Source organism: Drosophila novamexicana, unplaced genomic scaffold (assembly GCF_003285875.2).
Source record: "Drosophila novamexicana strain 15010-1031.04,08,12 unplaced genomic scaffold, DnovRS2.1 tig00000820-arrow-pilon, whole genome shotgun sequence".
NCBI lineage: Eukaryota > Metazoa > Arthropoda > Insecta > Diptera > Drosophilidae > Drosophila > Drosophila novamexicana.
Genome location: NW_020824828.1, coordinates 800,267 through 816,499, shown reverse-complemented (window position 1 = coordinate 816,499; position 16,233 = coordinate 800,267). Strand labels below are relative to the sequence as shown.

At 39.1% G+C, this 16,233-nt stretch overlaps 3 protein-coding genes across 3 annotated transcripts; 2 read left to right on the top strand and 1 right to left on the bottom strand.

Moving 5' to 3' along the window:
* Positions 1–233: 233 nt before the first annotated feature.
* LOC115764416 (SET domain-containing protein SmydA-8) lies at positions 234–7,506 on the bottom strand. Its single transcript, XM_030707413.1, has 2 exons — positions 6,414–7,506; positions 234–1,012 (listed from the first exon to the last, which is right to left on the bottom strand). The coding sequence occupies exons 1-2, from the start codon at positions 7,263–7,265 to the stop codon at positions 353–355; spliced, it is 1,512 nt and encodes a 503-aa protein (XP_030563273.1). The 5' UTR covers positions 7,266–7,506; the 3' UTR covers positions 234–352.
* A 2,385-nt stretch (positions 7,507–9,891) lies between these two features.
* LOC115764363 (sarcocystatin-A) lies at positions 9,892–10,389 on the top strand. Its single transcript, XM_030707325.1, has 2 exons — positions 9,892–10,076; positions 10,147–10,389. Exons 1-2 carry the CDS (start codon positions 9,907–9,909, stop codon positions 10,343–10,345), a joined length of 369 nt encoding a protein of 122 aa, XP_030563185.1. The 5' UTR covers positions 9,892–9,906; the 3' UTR covers positions 10,346–10,389.
* A 3,627-nt stretch (positions 10,390–14,016) lies between these two features.
* On the top strand, positions 14,017–16,029 carry LOC115764295. Its single transcript, XM_030707228.1, has 2 exons — positions 14,017–14,569; positions 15,488–16,029. Exons 1-2 carry the CDS (start codon positions 14,258–14,260, stop codon positions 15,938–15,940), a joined length of 765 nt encoding a protein of 254 aa, XP_030563088.1. The 5' UTR covers positions 14,017–14,257; the 3' UTR covers positions 15,941–16,029.
* Positions 16,030–16,233: the final 204 nt, after the last annotated feature.

The window sequence follows — 16,233 nt, the reverse complement described above, 5'->3', positions numbered from 1 at the left end:
TTGCTGACATTGGGATTAGAAAACGTTTTGACAAATCGACGCTAAAGCCCCTGAAATTGTGGGTCCCGGCACTTGGAGATGCGTCATTTTTCGGATTGTTCTTGGCAAAACTTTAATGAAAACCGTTTTCTATGTAAGTGCATATATGTATATATATAGATATATATGTATATGTATATTTAAAATGATTATAAATAAATAAATACAAATACATTTAAGTTCGGTATGATACGAAAAGGAAAAACAAAAATATATATATATATATATATGTATATGTATTTAGAATAGACAATAAACGAACAAGTTGTGTGTCATCGTACACGACATGGATTTGCATGGGGACACCTGTCACTTAGGCCTGCTCCGCTGCGGGAGCTGCCACCGCTGCGGCCTCCCCAGCAACTGGAGCAACTGCAGCTGGCTCTGCCACAGGCACTGGAGTTGCAGCTCCAGCGTCGGCGGCCAGGGCCAAGGCAATCAGCTTGTCCGCCTCGGCTGCCCTCTGCTCCAGGTCGGCCAGCTGGCGCTGCTTTGCGGCCAGCTCCAGCTGCTTCTTGGCGCGCCGCTCCTCCTCCTTGTGCAGCTGTTGCTCTAATTGCGTACGCAGCAGCGAATCGCCCAGTCCCAGCTTATCCATAATCTGCATAATGTCCCGACTGTAGCGCAGGCGTGTGCTGGACACCAGATCCTCGTTGCAGTCCTCGCGGCCCTGCGCGAGCCTCTGCAGCACCGACATCTTCGCATCGATCACCACATAATTGCTGCTGGGTATAAAGCTGTCGCTCTTCTCGTTCAAATAGTGCACCAGGGTGCGCAGCGAATTCGAATTGACCTTGGCATTGATGGCTCCGCTGGCAAAGTCCTGGGACTTCATCATCTGGGCATGCGTCGATTTCTGCTTGCACACCAGACAGTTCCAGTTGGGATGCGGCAGCCCTGTTGTTTCGGGCACCACCAGGCCGCTGCACTTGGTGTCCCGACAGTACAGGCCCGATATGTAAGCGCCTTTCTCCTGTAACGTTCGTTGTAGAGATCAAAGAGCACAGATCAGATCAGTATTAGCATTTTCTTAGTAATTCGTATACAAATATTTGGCATTCCTTTGCGCAGATGCGCTAAAAATACGCAAAAATCGCCGACCAAATATATACGACTATATACAATATATGTATATATATATATATAGCCATGCGTATGCAGATCATAAATAATGTGACACATAAAAAACATGATGCTTATTAACAGATAGTATGGAACAGATCGCCGCAAGATTGACAAAAATCCGCCGGCCAAAGCATTAGTACGATCGTGTGCTCCTGCTCCAAGGTTGGCCACGTCATCGTTCTTTAAATCCGATTTGCTCAGTCCGAGGCCTCTCTGAATATTTGCGCTAATTTGCAAACCATAAATTTCAACGAAAAGTACGACAGTAATAAATTAATCAATTTTTCTTTGAGTTGTGAATCTGTGAACCTCGAACACCCCCCCAAAACCACAAACAAGCATTGCCAGTTATTGTGTCCAAAAAAATCTATTTGCAATACTTCAAAGAAACAATATATATGTTATATGTTGTGTGTGCAGGAATATAATTGTGCTCTGGCAAGAAACAACTACCAGCAACATACGAATATCAGGCTTTAAATTCTTCCATTTACATAAACCAATCGTTACATATTCCAATTCTTTTCCTTTAATAGTATATTAAGTCGGATAATGCACACATGACCTAATGGACGCTCGAAACGAAATGCGTAAACATATTTCTGTGGGCTCATATCGGAATTGATAAGAATATGCAAAGGAAGTGGCAAATTTTTTGTTTTCTCAGATAAGGTTAAAAGCTATAACAGATAAGATCACAAATGTTTCACCGCTTTTTTCAATTCCACCCTTACGAGTGGAAAAAAAGCGGAAAGTGATTGAGTGTGCCCAGAGGTAATCACGGAATGGTTTGACCTCAAATCATTGAAAATGGGCAAAAGGGTAGATTGTGTTTGTGCAAATATACTTAACATGCAGGAGAAAGTATTTCCGACCCCATAAAGTATATATATTCTTGATCCGGAAAACTAGCTGAGTCAATCTAAGTCCTTTTATCTGTACGTCTGTCTATATTGATTCGGAAACTAAAAGAACTAGAGACTTGAAATTAAAAATATATATATGCGCAAATCATATGGATAACGAGTTTATTATTGCTTTCGTTGCTTGCACCCGTTTCCATATTATCGATAAATATCGATTATAAACGAGGTATTCCTTCCCTACGAGCGGAAAATGATTGCTTGAAAGAACCAACTTGATCGAGGGTAAAACGGATAATATCAGCTAATTTATTAAGCACTTGGTGGAAAGTTCACTGAACTAAATGAACTTGAGTCTTGGCCCCCACACGCCCCCACCCTCTTGCCCCTTCTTAACACTGAAAGCGCCACCCTAGACAAATGATGTACTTAAGCGCCACAGCGTAGAATCTAGCGACTATTTCAAGCACTTGGTGGCGTTTTCAAAGGCCTTAAATTGCTTTCATAATTGGCCACTAAATTGTAAGCGAGTATCTGGGCATCCAAATAGATGTGTCCATAGACAGCGAATGTCAAATAGAAAAGCAAACACGCATACATAGTTTAATATATAATTTACATATCAATATACATACATATTATATAGTATGGCCGTGGCCAAGAAAAGCTGTTTATCCATTATGACAGAGATGCAAATGTGTGTGTGTATACAGATATATATATGTATATGTATATGAATAGTGCATACATATATATGCGCATGAAATATGCCAATAAAAAATTTAGAAGTCATAAAATGCGCGACAACCCAACTGTCAGACAACTGGACGAGGGGCCCATTGATACAATATAGATAGGGGCAGGGAGTCGGGTGTTTGGCATCAAAATCAAATCAACATTCGCTAACGGATGCGGATACACGTAGGATACACAATCAGATACAGATACACAGTCACAGATACAGATGCAGATACATTTTGGAGGCATGCGAAATGTTCAAAATATTCATGCAAATTAAAAGCTTTTTGGAATCTACATATTTATTTGTGATTTAATTGAATTGCTTTCGTTGTTAAAAATAAACACACACACACACACACACACACACACACACACACATAATTGATTTTGTTGTTGTTGTTGCTGTTTGTTGCCATTGTTTGTGTTGCGTGGCGCGTTTTGCAGCTTTTGCCACTTGTTGCGCCTGGAAGCTGAACAAATTTATGGCCCAGCCAACAAAAACAAAAACAACATCCAGCAAATATTGCTTTTGTGTGTGTATGTGTGTGCGCGTAAGTGTGTGTGTAAGTGTGGTGTTTAATTGCTTTCGGATGCATTTCGATGGGCACAGGAAATCCTTAATGTAATTTTTCTTTGTTTGCTTCATGTGGCAGCTAGTAGCTGAGCAAATAGACAACAAAAAGAAGAAGGAAATCTACAAATTGGCATTTTCTTTTGCCATTTTCCTTTGATAGATCGCGTCTCGATTTCAAGTAATTTCCCATTATTATTGTGTACCCCGGTGCTCTATTTCCATTTCCCATTAAAATTGCCCAATTGCAAATTCTCACGGTCAGCAATATTACAAATTTAATGCTTAATATTTAAGTTTTTATTATAGATATTAGAACCATTTAATTGAGAATTCTGTTCAATGAAATTTTTGCTGCTTGATTCAGAATGAATGAATGAATACAGCACATATTCAAGCAATGGCAAGTTAAACATAGATCTCTGCATTATTATGCATATAATAATGTCTATATATTTTCTTTTAGTCTACCAAAAAGGCATTTGAAAAGTGTCTCTATTATTCTTGTCTATGATTGTTCCGTCTGCTTGAACAGAGCCTAAGCTTGGTATGCATGTCTAAAGAAAAATTTACTTGCTTAATTCGGCTCAAAAGGACAACCCAAATGGATTTTCAAATTGGATAAAACGACATATTTCACAGTTTGAATGCAAAAGGTTTTTAAATACATTTGAGATTAACCAAATTTGATTGTTCGTGTCGTGTCGTGCGTGTTCATGAAACAAAGGAAAACACGACACGCGCCCAACACTAATTTGATACAATCAAAACCAACGAAGAACGTCAAACTTCTACACACCGTAGTGTAAATACCCTTGCAGACTTGTGGCTTTCAGGTAGAAACTGTGTATTCCCGATCTACTGTTTCCATAGCCAACCCATAGCCATGTCTTGTTGTACAAGGCATCTAATCGAACCACATGGGTCTACAAGTTGTCGGGTTCCTGGCGAAACTGGTATCACCCGTGTGGTTGGCGGGCACGAGAATAACCACCACAGTATGTCACCGCTTGTCGTACGAGGCGACCAAAGGAGGCACATTCCGGGAGCAGGTACCAATTGTGTTGGGTTTGAAATGGGAAGGCCATCCGAGTCCTTAAGATGGTACCATGGGTTTGAGTAGATAGTCTAATGAGTTAGGCATTCTCGGCAGTCTTGGCTTCCCTGAACGTTCTAGCCCCGACCAATTAAGTTTATGTAAAACCATTAAACAAAGATCTTGAAATACATATCAGTTGTTACTATAGGAGCCATATGATATATTACCGGGATGTCGACAAGATGCTTAAGCAATCTTATTAGAATATGTTAAGTTTGGTTAAAGCGATCTTGAAAAAGAAAAAACTGCCCATACAAAAACTCATATTGATGACATGATAAAGTGGCACGATATTGGTAAGATTGAAGAGAGTGAGAAGTGAGAACACTAGAAACTTGTTCATATAAGAGCTTTATTTTCGATCATTCCAATGGCAACGATACGATATAGAATAGAGAATACTTTAGGAGATTGCAAATGTCGTGACAATATTAAAATACCCTCCGCAAGGGTATAAATCACATCGCACATCTCACAATGTGTATGTGCGGGTTCTTGTGTACTCGTTTGTGGATGAACAAGTGGCTAAAGTAGTTTATTCAGCTGCTCCATCAATCACCACTTTGGACTGTAAATCGCGTTTGGACCGCGATGTGTGTGCGCTGTGTTTTGCGTTGAAATTGCAAATCGTTGGCCACTCAATCAAGTCAGAATCGCTCGTACTTTCCGTATTTTCGGACAATCACAATTGCAATTGCAATTGCATTTTGATGCAACTATCAAACTATCTTGTTAATAATGTGCTAAATAAATCATTGACTGTGCAGACAACCTTAAGCAGCCAAATCAAAAGTCAGCTATAGCATTTTGCTCACAGCTAGTTATTTGTTTATTGTGCCACTTGTGCATAAAAATCAATTAGCTTGACTGTTCTAAGTTATTCAAGTCGTTAAGTTTCTTTTGTTTCCTTTTCGCTGTGTAGCAAAACAAATAAACAAAGCTGCAAATTTGCAATGTGTAGAAAGAATACATAGTTGAAATTTTCCATCTACATTGATCTTGAATCCTTGATATTGATATTCTTTTATGAATTCTTTAAGATTCTAGATTCATTTCAGATCGTATATTCGCAGCTGAATTCTTTAAGATTCTAAACACGTTTGAGAGCTAAGTTTTTTAAATCTATTATTATTTATTCAATTCTTTAATATGCCAAATATATTGGAGCTTATATTCTTTGCTGAATTCCTAAAGATTCTAAAATTATTTCAGATCTAATATTATTAGCAGAACTCTTTTAGGATTTAGTTAAATTTATAAGATCTAATATTTTATTTCAATTCTATAAGATTCTAGTTGAACTTCAAATCCAATATACCAATATGAACTCTTTAAGATTCAGATCCGGAATATTGGATTCTGAATTCTTAACTGAATTTCAGATCTAATAATTAAAATTAAATTCTTTAAGATTTAAGTTTATGTTCAGATCTAAAACTCTTGGCTGAATTCCTCGAGATTCTAACATTCTTATTTGGATTCTTCAAGATTCTAGTTGAATTTGAGATATAATAATAGTTTCTGAATTCTTCATGATTCTAGATTCATTTCAAATCTTAAATGTTTATCTGAGTTTTTTTAATTCTCTAAATTCTTAAAGATTCTAGTTGAATTTCAAATCCAATGTTCTTAACTGAGATTCTTTAAAATTCTGAATTCCTTAAGATTTTAGATTTAATACCCATTTAAAATTCTTATCTGAGCTCTTTAAGTTCCAGTTACATAACACACCTTATATTCTTATCTGAATTCTTTAAGATTCTTGTTAGATTCTAGTTGCATTTTGTCTCTAATGTTCTTATCTGAATTGGTTAAGATTCTAGTTGAATTTCAGATCCAATATTCTTGGTTAAACTCTAGATTTTTTATTCTGGATGGTGCTCAAATCTAATATTGTTTGTACTTGAAGTTTACGTGTCAGTTTTTCCACATTTATGATCTACACTGATCTTGAAACCGGGTTTAGTCAACTTACCGTTGGGTCCGAACAACGCGAACACTTGCAAGTGAAGCCCTTCTTCATCTTGAGATACAGATGTCGTGCTATGTTGCCCGTAAAGAGTTTGGTATAGGTGGTGGTTATCTCCTCGCCCTCGGCAATGTCGACTGCGGCACGCACGATCATATTGTTGGTCTTCTCCTCGAAGGTGTAATACGAGTTGGGAATGCAATCGTGATTCATGACAGCAAACAGGGGATAGAGTGCGCGATAGCTGAACTCCTGGTTGTCGGTGGTGCGATCTGTTGTCTTATCAAAGCCATTCGTTCGGAGCACGGCAACGGTGCGATTCATGATCTCCACCAGCTTCTTGTCGGTGGGAAAGTTCTTAAAACATTTAGCGGCATTGCGCACCTCGGTGCGATGATTGTTATCCAAATTCGCCTGCAGGCAATAAATCAAATCGCGCTGATCTTTGGTCAAATTGATGGCACGCGCCACACACAGCAGACGTATTATCACGGAATTGGCCACATCCGGCTCGTTGGGACCCCACGATTTGAACATATCGCAGTCGCTCTTATGCTGTTTCTTTTTGGCGCACAGACTGCAGATGGGCAGGCCGCAGCCCTGGCGGCACATGAAGCGTGTATCGGGCAGCATTTTCAGGCAGATGCTGCACGCATTCAGCGTGTCCTCCTCCTGGGCGGCCAGGCCAATTAACAGTGGACTGTCCTGAAAGATAATTTCGCCGCGCTTCAGTTGACGCGTGGCCATAACGCCACGGCCGGCTATTTTTGATACGCCGACCTCCCAGGCTGGATCCTTGTCCTTGAACGGCGCCAGATGCAGATCCAGCAGCTCCGAGGTGCGTTTCGGGCAAATCATAGTCAATAGTAAACACTTGAAAACCAGCTATAAATCAAAACGATCTCAAGAGCGTCACCAAACAAAAATTAAAAAAGAATCCAACAAAATGTTATTTATTTATTCTTTGTTTTCAACTTTTTGCTCAGTCCGAATTCGCAAGCTTTTTAGATATAAAAAAAAATTCAATTTTCGATTTTGTTCTCGATTTTTGATCACTTGGCGCGTATTTCACGGCTGCCGTTCACAAACTGTCGCCGTTTTCCAGCCTTACATGATTTTTATGTGAAAAGTCGGAAAATGTTTCGCGCAAAAACCCGAAAATTCGTGCGGCAATTCGGCTTGTGTGCCGCGAGTCATTCGGCGATCGATCGAGCGGAGACGACGCAACTGAGCACTGGTCATGATGTACAGTGGATATTGGTCGTGATGATCATGATCATGATGATGATGACTTGATGGCTGCCAATGTTGCTAGTCTACTGAAAACTGTTCAAACCGCCGACGCGTCGTGTATTGAATGAGTGGAACGAGGATAGAGAGTGAATCGAGTGCGAGAGAGAGGGGGGAGCAAGGGAGCGAAGGAGGTAGGGAGAGGGCAGATCAGATGCAACGACACCTACGCCCCAGTCAAAATACAATTCCCCACCAGTTGCCGACCCATTTGGGGGCATCGCCATCGCCATTGCCGGCGTCGTCACACTCAAAAGGCGAAACGGATTACAAGTGTTAAGCGCAAAGATCTGGCAAATATAACGGGGCCACAGCCCATAGCTGACAGCAACGGCTGCGGATGTCTGTTGCTGGATGGATTGATGTATAAGCCATGGGTCCCAAAAACGAGCCCGAATCCCAGAACGGTTGAATGTCTGCCAGTTGAATGGACGGCGACGTGCCGCCGGGGTAACGCGGCAAGGGGCATGGATTTGTGCAATTCTGACAGCTCGCTGGAGTTGCGCCAAAAATGCCACTGCCAATGGAGTGGAATCGGACCAGGGAGGTGGCTACCCGAGGGCGGGGAAGAACATACTCGACAAGCTTAAATCATTTGACATTCTTGCTAAAATGTTTGTTCTTCTTCCCATACTCGTGCTCGTACTTTGATGCGATCCGCAATTAATCGTCGTCATCCTATAATAGCGACTCATCTATGTATAAATACGGAGCGAAGCTAATCAATTTACGAGGTCTGTAGCTCAAATTGTTAATAAAACATAATTATTATTGTTATAATAATTCTTGGAATTGTTTGTCTGGTCGCTTCCAAAAAATGAAAGCGCAAAGCAAGAGAAATGCCCTACTTTGAAGTGGAGATAGGCATGATGAGAGGGTTTTTAGTGGATGCCAGCCCCCCTCCGAAAAAAAGATTCTTAATCTTATTGATGTAAACATAATTCACTTTATCAAAAACTTACCCATATGTCTTAAGGGGTATTTTATCTTCGACGTGATGACTTTGTGGAAAAGTATTTACGAGCACTTGGCCCGGGAAATGGCCGGTAAAACCAGCTACTATACATATCTTCTTAATTTGTATGTCCATTTTTTATATAAAATTCTTAATTAATTAAAACATAATGTTTTGTTTCTCAAATAATTTATAGTACTATGCAAAGAGGAGTTCATTAGACTGTAAAATAAATTAACTTTTGACATTTATTTAACACGTTACAAATATTTATGTGAACAGTCCGTACATTTATTTAAATTAAAACAATTTACAATTTTAATTAAGCGAAAAGTTAATCGTAATCTCGAGTTTTTAAGCCCTACCAAAAATTATATTTAAACAAGTAAGAGGTTCTAGTCGGGAGCTCCCGACTAGGGAATACCCTGAACCCTCTTATTCCAACACCAAATGCAGTTTGCGCAACGCGCTCGTGCTGATGACTCTACTCAACAGCCACACCAATAATTAAGTATTATTAAGAATAAACGAATTTAAATAGCAGCACAGAAAACAATCGCAATTGCAATAATGTTGATAGAATTCGAAGCGGACGCGCATGAATGTGTGTGTGTATATAACTTTGATTTTTTCTTAACCGATTTGATGAAATTCTCTACAGTATATTTTATTGTACCATATAATACTTGTGTATTCTCAAAAAGGCAATACAAGTTGGGTTATTAACTTGATTTATAGCTCTGCGGTGGTAGCGGGTATATAATTAAAGATACTTGATATATATATAATATTCTAGAAGCAACATATCAAGTTTCGTGACTCTAGCTCATCATATTTACCCAATTTCAAGTCTCTAGCTCTTATAGGCTCTGATATCCTTGCGTTCATACATACGGACAGACGGAAATGGCTAGATCGACGATCGGCTTTTGATGCTGATCAATAATATATATACTTAATGGGGTCGGAGATGCTTCCTTCTGCCTGTTTGCACAAATACATTATACCCCTTTTACCCATTTTTAATGGGCTCAGGGTATAAAAATATGTGCTGTTCTTTCTTTCCCGACATCTATTTAATTACTCAAATATATTCAAATATTTTCTATGAAAGATTTAATCAGCATGGGTCAAGAGCTAATCAGAGTATATGCAAGCAAAGTTGATAACACGTAAACTGGTGCCTATATAAATTGGGTTCACATCACTTTCTAGTCAGTCTATATTTGACATTAGGCAGCTCCAAAGACCAAGATGTTTGTGGCAAAGGTATTGTTCGTCTGTGCGGCTGTTGTGCTGGTCAGTGGCTATCCCCAGGTATTTGGCGGTCCACGACAGCTGAGCGAAAGTGAAATTGAAGAGGCTACAAATAGGCTGCAGAGCTCTCTGACCAAGCTGGCCGCTGGAGAAGGACCCAACTACCGGTAGGCATCGGATCTTCGTAATTTGTTAAGGACCGGCGCTCTAAAGAAACGACGTTTCTCTTTTGTTAAGTATCTCGAAGGTTTTATCGGCAAGCACACAGGTCGTTTCGGGCTCATTGGATAAATACAATGTTGAGCTTATCGATAGTAATGATGCTAAGAAGGTGTGCAACGTTGAGATCTGGAATAGGTCTTGGCTGCCAAATGGCATTGAGGTGACCTTCGACTGCCCCAATGAAAGGAAGGTGATTAAGAACCATAGCGCCTAAGTGTGGGCTACAAGAAATAAATATTGCAAAGTTCTTCTAACTAATTAAGACGGCTTTTAATTGGATTATTTTAAATTATCAGATCGTTATAATTGTGTAAATACAACATACATATCTATGTGTATGTAGTAATTGGGCTGAGCTTTCTATAGACGATTTTGTGTATAAAGACCATAATTTGTGTAGTTTGTGTGCGTTTTTCCCTGGCATTATCATAATGCGGTGTTCTCTTTATTAAACAATAAGACACCAAGACAGTGTCTAGTATTAAAAACGAAGAAATAACTGATTAGAGCCTAATCATTAGAAATACATGGGGTTTACCCGATGTATATAAATGACTATGTTTTCAGAACAAGTATTTACTGATAAGGAACTGTTCAATCTTGAAAACCATTATAACAGTAATTAAACTGTCCTGATTAAATGCCTCCATGTAACAATTGAGATTCGTTAAACAATCCGATATATCATGATCGCCTCTATAATTCGATGAAAAATACCATATAAATTAGTATATGTGTATGTACATGTACATGTACATGTACATGTACATGTATATGTATATGTATATGTATATGTATATGTATATGTATATGTATATGTATATGTATATGTATATGTATATGTATATGTATATGTATATGTATATGTATATGTATATGTATATGTATATGTATATGTATATGTATATGTATATGTATATGTATATGTATATGTATATGTATATGTATATGTATATGTATATGTATATGTATATGTATATGTATATGTATATGTATATGTATATGTATATACACACACATTTTACTTTGAATCAAGTGTAAGTCGACGTGCGGATATCTGTTCCCACTGCACGAATTTTGTTCTAGATTATTTACACTGTTCCTACTGCAAGCATTTTGTTGAAGATTACACGAAGAGTTGCATCATCGCACAGTATTTGTGAAACTCACACGCTAACAATAGATATTTACACATATATTAAAAGTATATGAACACAAATAATATTTTTATGTGGGGCCAATCATGTGCAGCCCGAAAATGCTCAGTATTTGTCAGATTTTGATTGAAAACAGCATGACAATTGACAATCGCCCATGTTGACACCGCCTCCTATATACACTCATCATTCATCCCCCTGTGACCAGTGCAGGCCGTGGGCTCACGCGCACAAAATTGGTCAGGTGGCGGCGCAGACAGCCAAATTGGCTAAGATTGTTGCCAATGCGAAAGATTTCCGTTGCCGGCTACTAATGCCAACAACAACAACAACTACAACAACAACAAAAAGCTTAAACAAAAACAACTTTAATTTAATAAAATTGAAATAAATGCCAAACAAATCAAGCGCGAGCGACTCGTGTACCAAGTTGTTGTTGCTCTGTTATTATTAATTGCGATTCTACAACAAAAATGCATAATAATGTAATAAAATTCAAAAACTGCAAATACCTTGCGAAATGTTTTGCACAGCTCAAGAACAAGTGAAAATTGTTGGCGCTTTCACGCGTTTTCGATGCGCGCCGTTGGCATTTGAATATTTGACGCCATCGCAATCGCCATCGCTATGTCATCGGCCATGTCAAAAATTGTCGCCCTAATCCGGCCGCACCACACACCCAAGACTCATCCGCTCTCCAGCCTTGTCACAGGCCAAGAATTGAACATTGCGCATTCGCTCCATTGGCCCATATGCATCCTAGCCACAGTATCATGTGGTCAACGCTTCCGCTGAGGAAAACTAAAAAAAAAACGAGAAAATAAAGCACAGATCTGAAAAGCACCTCACAAACACACACACATACACACACACAGTCGCATACACACACATGCATGCACACACACTCATACGCCGCGTGGGCCGAATGCAACAAATTGCTGTAGATGCCCCAAAGCCAAAAAGTGGGCGTGCTGCGGAAAAAATGGCTCGACTGCAGGATGCCCCATACCAACAAGCATATCACAAGTAAAGAGCTAACTATTCTAAGATACCCTGTACAATTCTTATCAGTAACATAAAAAGAGCTGCAGGCCCCAAAAAACTGATCTGTGGCTTGGCTTACGTCTCGAACCGAGTTCCTGCCTGTAAGTTAGGTTCGTGAAACGTTGAACCCAGATTTTGATTTAACCCTTAGTTTGTCATATATTATATTATATTGCCCGTTCTATGGAAAATATTGCAAACCTTAGATATTTTTATATAGAAGTTGCGGGCTAAATTTGAGCTCTACCCAAAATTGGTATCTACCAAAGATGGTTAGATAAATCCAATAGGGCTCTAGCTATTATCTATGCTTTCTCTTAATAGTATTTATGTATTTTGCCAACTTTGTTTAGTCGTCTAACACATATTGATATCAATAATTTGCCAGGCAGTTCAACTGCCTTGTTAATGTTTATAACCAGCTATGCAGGGTTGCCACCTTGCAATGCAAATGTTATAAGTTACCGTTAGAAATCAACACAGCCTGCTTGGTAATTTGTTTGGGGTATATACGATCTAAAATAATATTTAGAAATATATTCGACAAAATATCTATGAAAATTTGCTGAAAATTTGAATGCAGCTCGCCGTGTTGCTGTTGCTGTTTTAATTTTCAGAGTCAATTAAAAATTGTTAATTTTACTTATAATCTTAAGGTAGGAAAATGCGATGCGACCAACACGACGGCAGCTAGAAAAAAATTGCAATTAAAATATTTGCGCGACTTTGTCACGACGACAAAGACGACGACGACGACGGCGTCAGTTGATGGCGGCAAATTTGGCGTTGAGTTGACATACCCAGCACACCCCGTACTCCCCCAACCGACCCCAACTGACAGTCAACTAGTGTGTGCCATGTAAATTGAGAGAATTGTTTTTGTTTCTTGCCGCCTAGATTTATGATAGAGCCTAAAAACATATATACCTATGTTACAGGTAAATGCTTAAAACTAGAGAGAATCGTATTTTTAAGGAAACTTCCCCGTTTTGAATTCGAACTGATGGAGCGGCAATTAAATGTACTTTACTATGCAAAATACCAAAATTCGATTAGACCTTGAAATGATTGCTAATAAAATTTGATTTTAATATGCGGAAATATATGTGTAGAGAACATCGAGGCAAGATCATTAAAATCATTTTTGTAGCTCAGTAAAAATATGTTTTAAGTACATAGTTGCGGCTGCAACAGCAAGTAGACGTACATACAAGTTTTTATGGGTCAGCTAATCGCATATTAGTTCACATTATGTGAAGATATGGATATGGAGAGATGGGCGGAAGAACCTTCAAGGTATACCATTATATGTATATATAGATATATATGGTACTTCTGTGTACCGTATGGTATTTCTGTAAACTTCGTTTATTTCAATGTCAAATCCGCACGGACATTTACAAAATCTTGCACATGCCGGTGATCGCATCCAGATGCCAGGCAGCAGCCTTGGAGATTTGCTAAAGTTTTATTCGATTTTAATATACTTAAACGCAATCAATTATTAATGCGCTCGTTTCGGCTGCCTGTCGAATCGAATTCAATTTGATTTGCTTTTCGATGTGAACTTGGGCTGGGGATTTGGATATGGATATTTGGCTTCTGCGCCATTTGCGAGATCACCGAAAAATATCAAACACAAAATATATACATATCTAGATATATTTATATGCATATATAAAAAGAAGGAGAAAATAAAAAAAAATTCTTGTTTACAAGCAAATACAAGTGTGGAATCTTACAAAAATGTTGCCGCTGCGTTCCATATGCACATGATCCGCATATATGATCATCCACAACACACATGAACACAGTTTGCGAATACCTCTAATATATGCCCGACTTATGTGTTAACATAAAACAGATGACGAGCGGCAGCTGTGACTGCCAATCCATTCCAATCCAATCCGATCCAATCCAATCCGATGCGATCCGAACCAAATCCAATTCGATTATTGCCTACCCCCAACTGGATACGGTTCTGGCTTCATCTACGTACGTTACACGTGCCAAATGCCAAATGGCTGACGTCATTCCTGCTGCAGTCGTCTGGCCTGCTGGGGGGTTGGGGGCAACAACAATGGCTATCAACGCTGTTGTTCATGATGCTGTTTTTTGATAAGCGCAATCAGCAATTACCAGATGCTGTATGCCTTTATCCACATGCTGCTCAGTCCGGCTCCATCGGTGGACCCAAGATGACAATACTACGAGTGCTGATCTTGTTGTCGGTGCTGGTGAGTCATCCACTTAAAACACAGAAATCTGGATAGAGCATAAATGTATTTACTATCTAAGTATCTATTATAATGTGGTATACACTCGCTTAAAGCTAAATAACTTGACGATTTCGAAAATCAAGTAATATTTGCCTTTTTTTCAAAGAAACGAATCAAATAGCCGCAAATCGAAAACAAATTTGAATGCTCTATGAGTAGTTACTGAAGGGGTTAACAAAGTATACTCAATTTCATCTTGCTAATCTTTCTTTCTTTTTTTTTTGTAATTTTTACGATTACGTACTTAAAACCTGTTTAAACAAATCGTAAACCCAATTAACTTTGCATGTACAGTAGCGGGCGAAAAATTCGGACAGGAATAAACTATAAAACTATATTTTTGATTGAATATTTAAATTTCACCATGTTCGGTTTCTTTCTGATCGGAAAAGCATACATTCCTTGTTGATTCGGCTACATTAACATTTTTGAAGAAAGTTTTCGACGGAAGACTTTTTAATCTTAAATATTCTGGCCCCAGATTCAAAATTAAAGACCTTTCATTTTGTGAGAATATATATCAATATATACTTATTCATTTTAAAATGGGGTACATTTAATTGTGCCGAATATTTGTACTCAGAAAAAATGCACCCTAGCGGTAAAAAAAAAGGCTATGACGATCGTACTTAACAAGGCAAAATGGAATATTGGTTGTTCGAATTTTTTGTCCGCCACTGTATATTGGCAACTATCAGGCATTATACAACAGTCAAAGAATGAATAAAGCTACTTTACAGTAAACGCATGAGCAAGAGCATCAAATATGGAAACAGTCGCAGCCTGCACACAGGCTTGCATACGCATACCGTTAATTTGGCCAGCAAGCTGTTATCGATAACGATAAATATTTGACACTAGTTTAATTTTCCGCAGTTCGCAGTGCTGACACATGACTGCCTGCTGTTGGCACTGCCGACGCCGACTTCATCAGCAAGGTCCGCCCAATCGCTGGCGATTCTCCGTGCTCGAGATGAGTGCTATCGCAGCGAGAGGATTAGTCCAGACCAGCGACTGGCGCTGGAACGGCAGCAGTACAAGAACTTACCGTATGTGCACCGTTATGTCTACTGCTTCTGGACGCGCCTACAGTTATGGCAGGATGGCATTGGCTTTGATGCGATGCGCATTATTGAGAGCTTCGGTGGCCCGCGACGGTTGAATCTCGAGCAAACTGTGCCGGCCATTAACAGCTGCAATGCGCATGCTCGCCGCTCCACCCGGACCGTGCTTGACTGGTGCTATGGCGCGTTTGTTTGTGTGCTGCGGACGCCAGTGGGGGATTGGTATCGCCGGCACATGCAGGACGTAATCAATGGCAACGCTTAGCTTTAATTTGCTCAGCAGACTCCTTTCCAAGGGAGTTAGGTGGTTGGTCGAAGGATCTTCGTTGTTGGATTGTTGAATGTCTATGAATAATAAAAAGCAAAACACGTACCTTTTATTTTGGTGTTGTATAACCGACTTTGAAATTCATATACATACTATACATACATACATATATTAGCCAACCTTGAAAATCTAGTGTTATTCGCTCTAACTGGAAATAAGTACAGTAAATTCGATTTTCGATAAGTAAATTCGGTGAGGATGGACCAATTGTCCCATACCTAACTGATTTT

Bases quoted from the DNA above. Each gene is read 5' to 3' on its own strand.
- LOC115764416 (XM_030707413.1), bottom strand. From the start codon at position 7,265: ATGATTTGCCCGAAACGCACCTCGGAGCTGCTGGATCTGCATCTGGCG. The intron at 1,013-6,413 runs GTAAGTTGACTA...CGAACGTTACAG, and splicing joins CGCGTTGTTCGGACCCAACG to GAGAAAGGCGCTTACATATC.
- LOC115764363 (XM_030707325.1), top strand. From the start codon at position 9,907: ATGTTTGTGGCAAAGGTATTGTTCGTCTGTGCGGCTGTTGTGCTGGTC. The intron at 10,077-10,146 runs GTAGGCATCGGA...TCTTTTGTTAAG, and splicing joins GGAGAAGGACCCAACTACCG to TATCTCGAAGGTTTTATCGG.
- LOC115764295 (XM_030707228.1), top strand. From the start codon at position 14,258: ATGCGATCCGAACCAAATCCAATTCGATTATTGCCTACCCCCAACTGG. The intron at 14,570-15,487 runs GTGAGTCATCCA...AATTTTCCGCAG, and splicing joins TGATCTTGTTGTCGGTGCTG to TTCGCAGTGCTGACACATGA.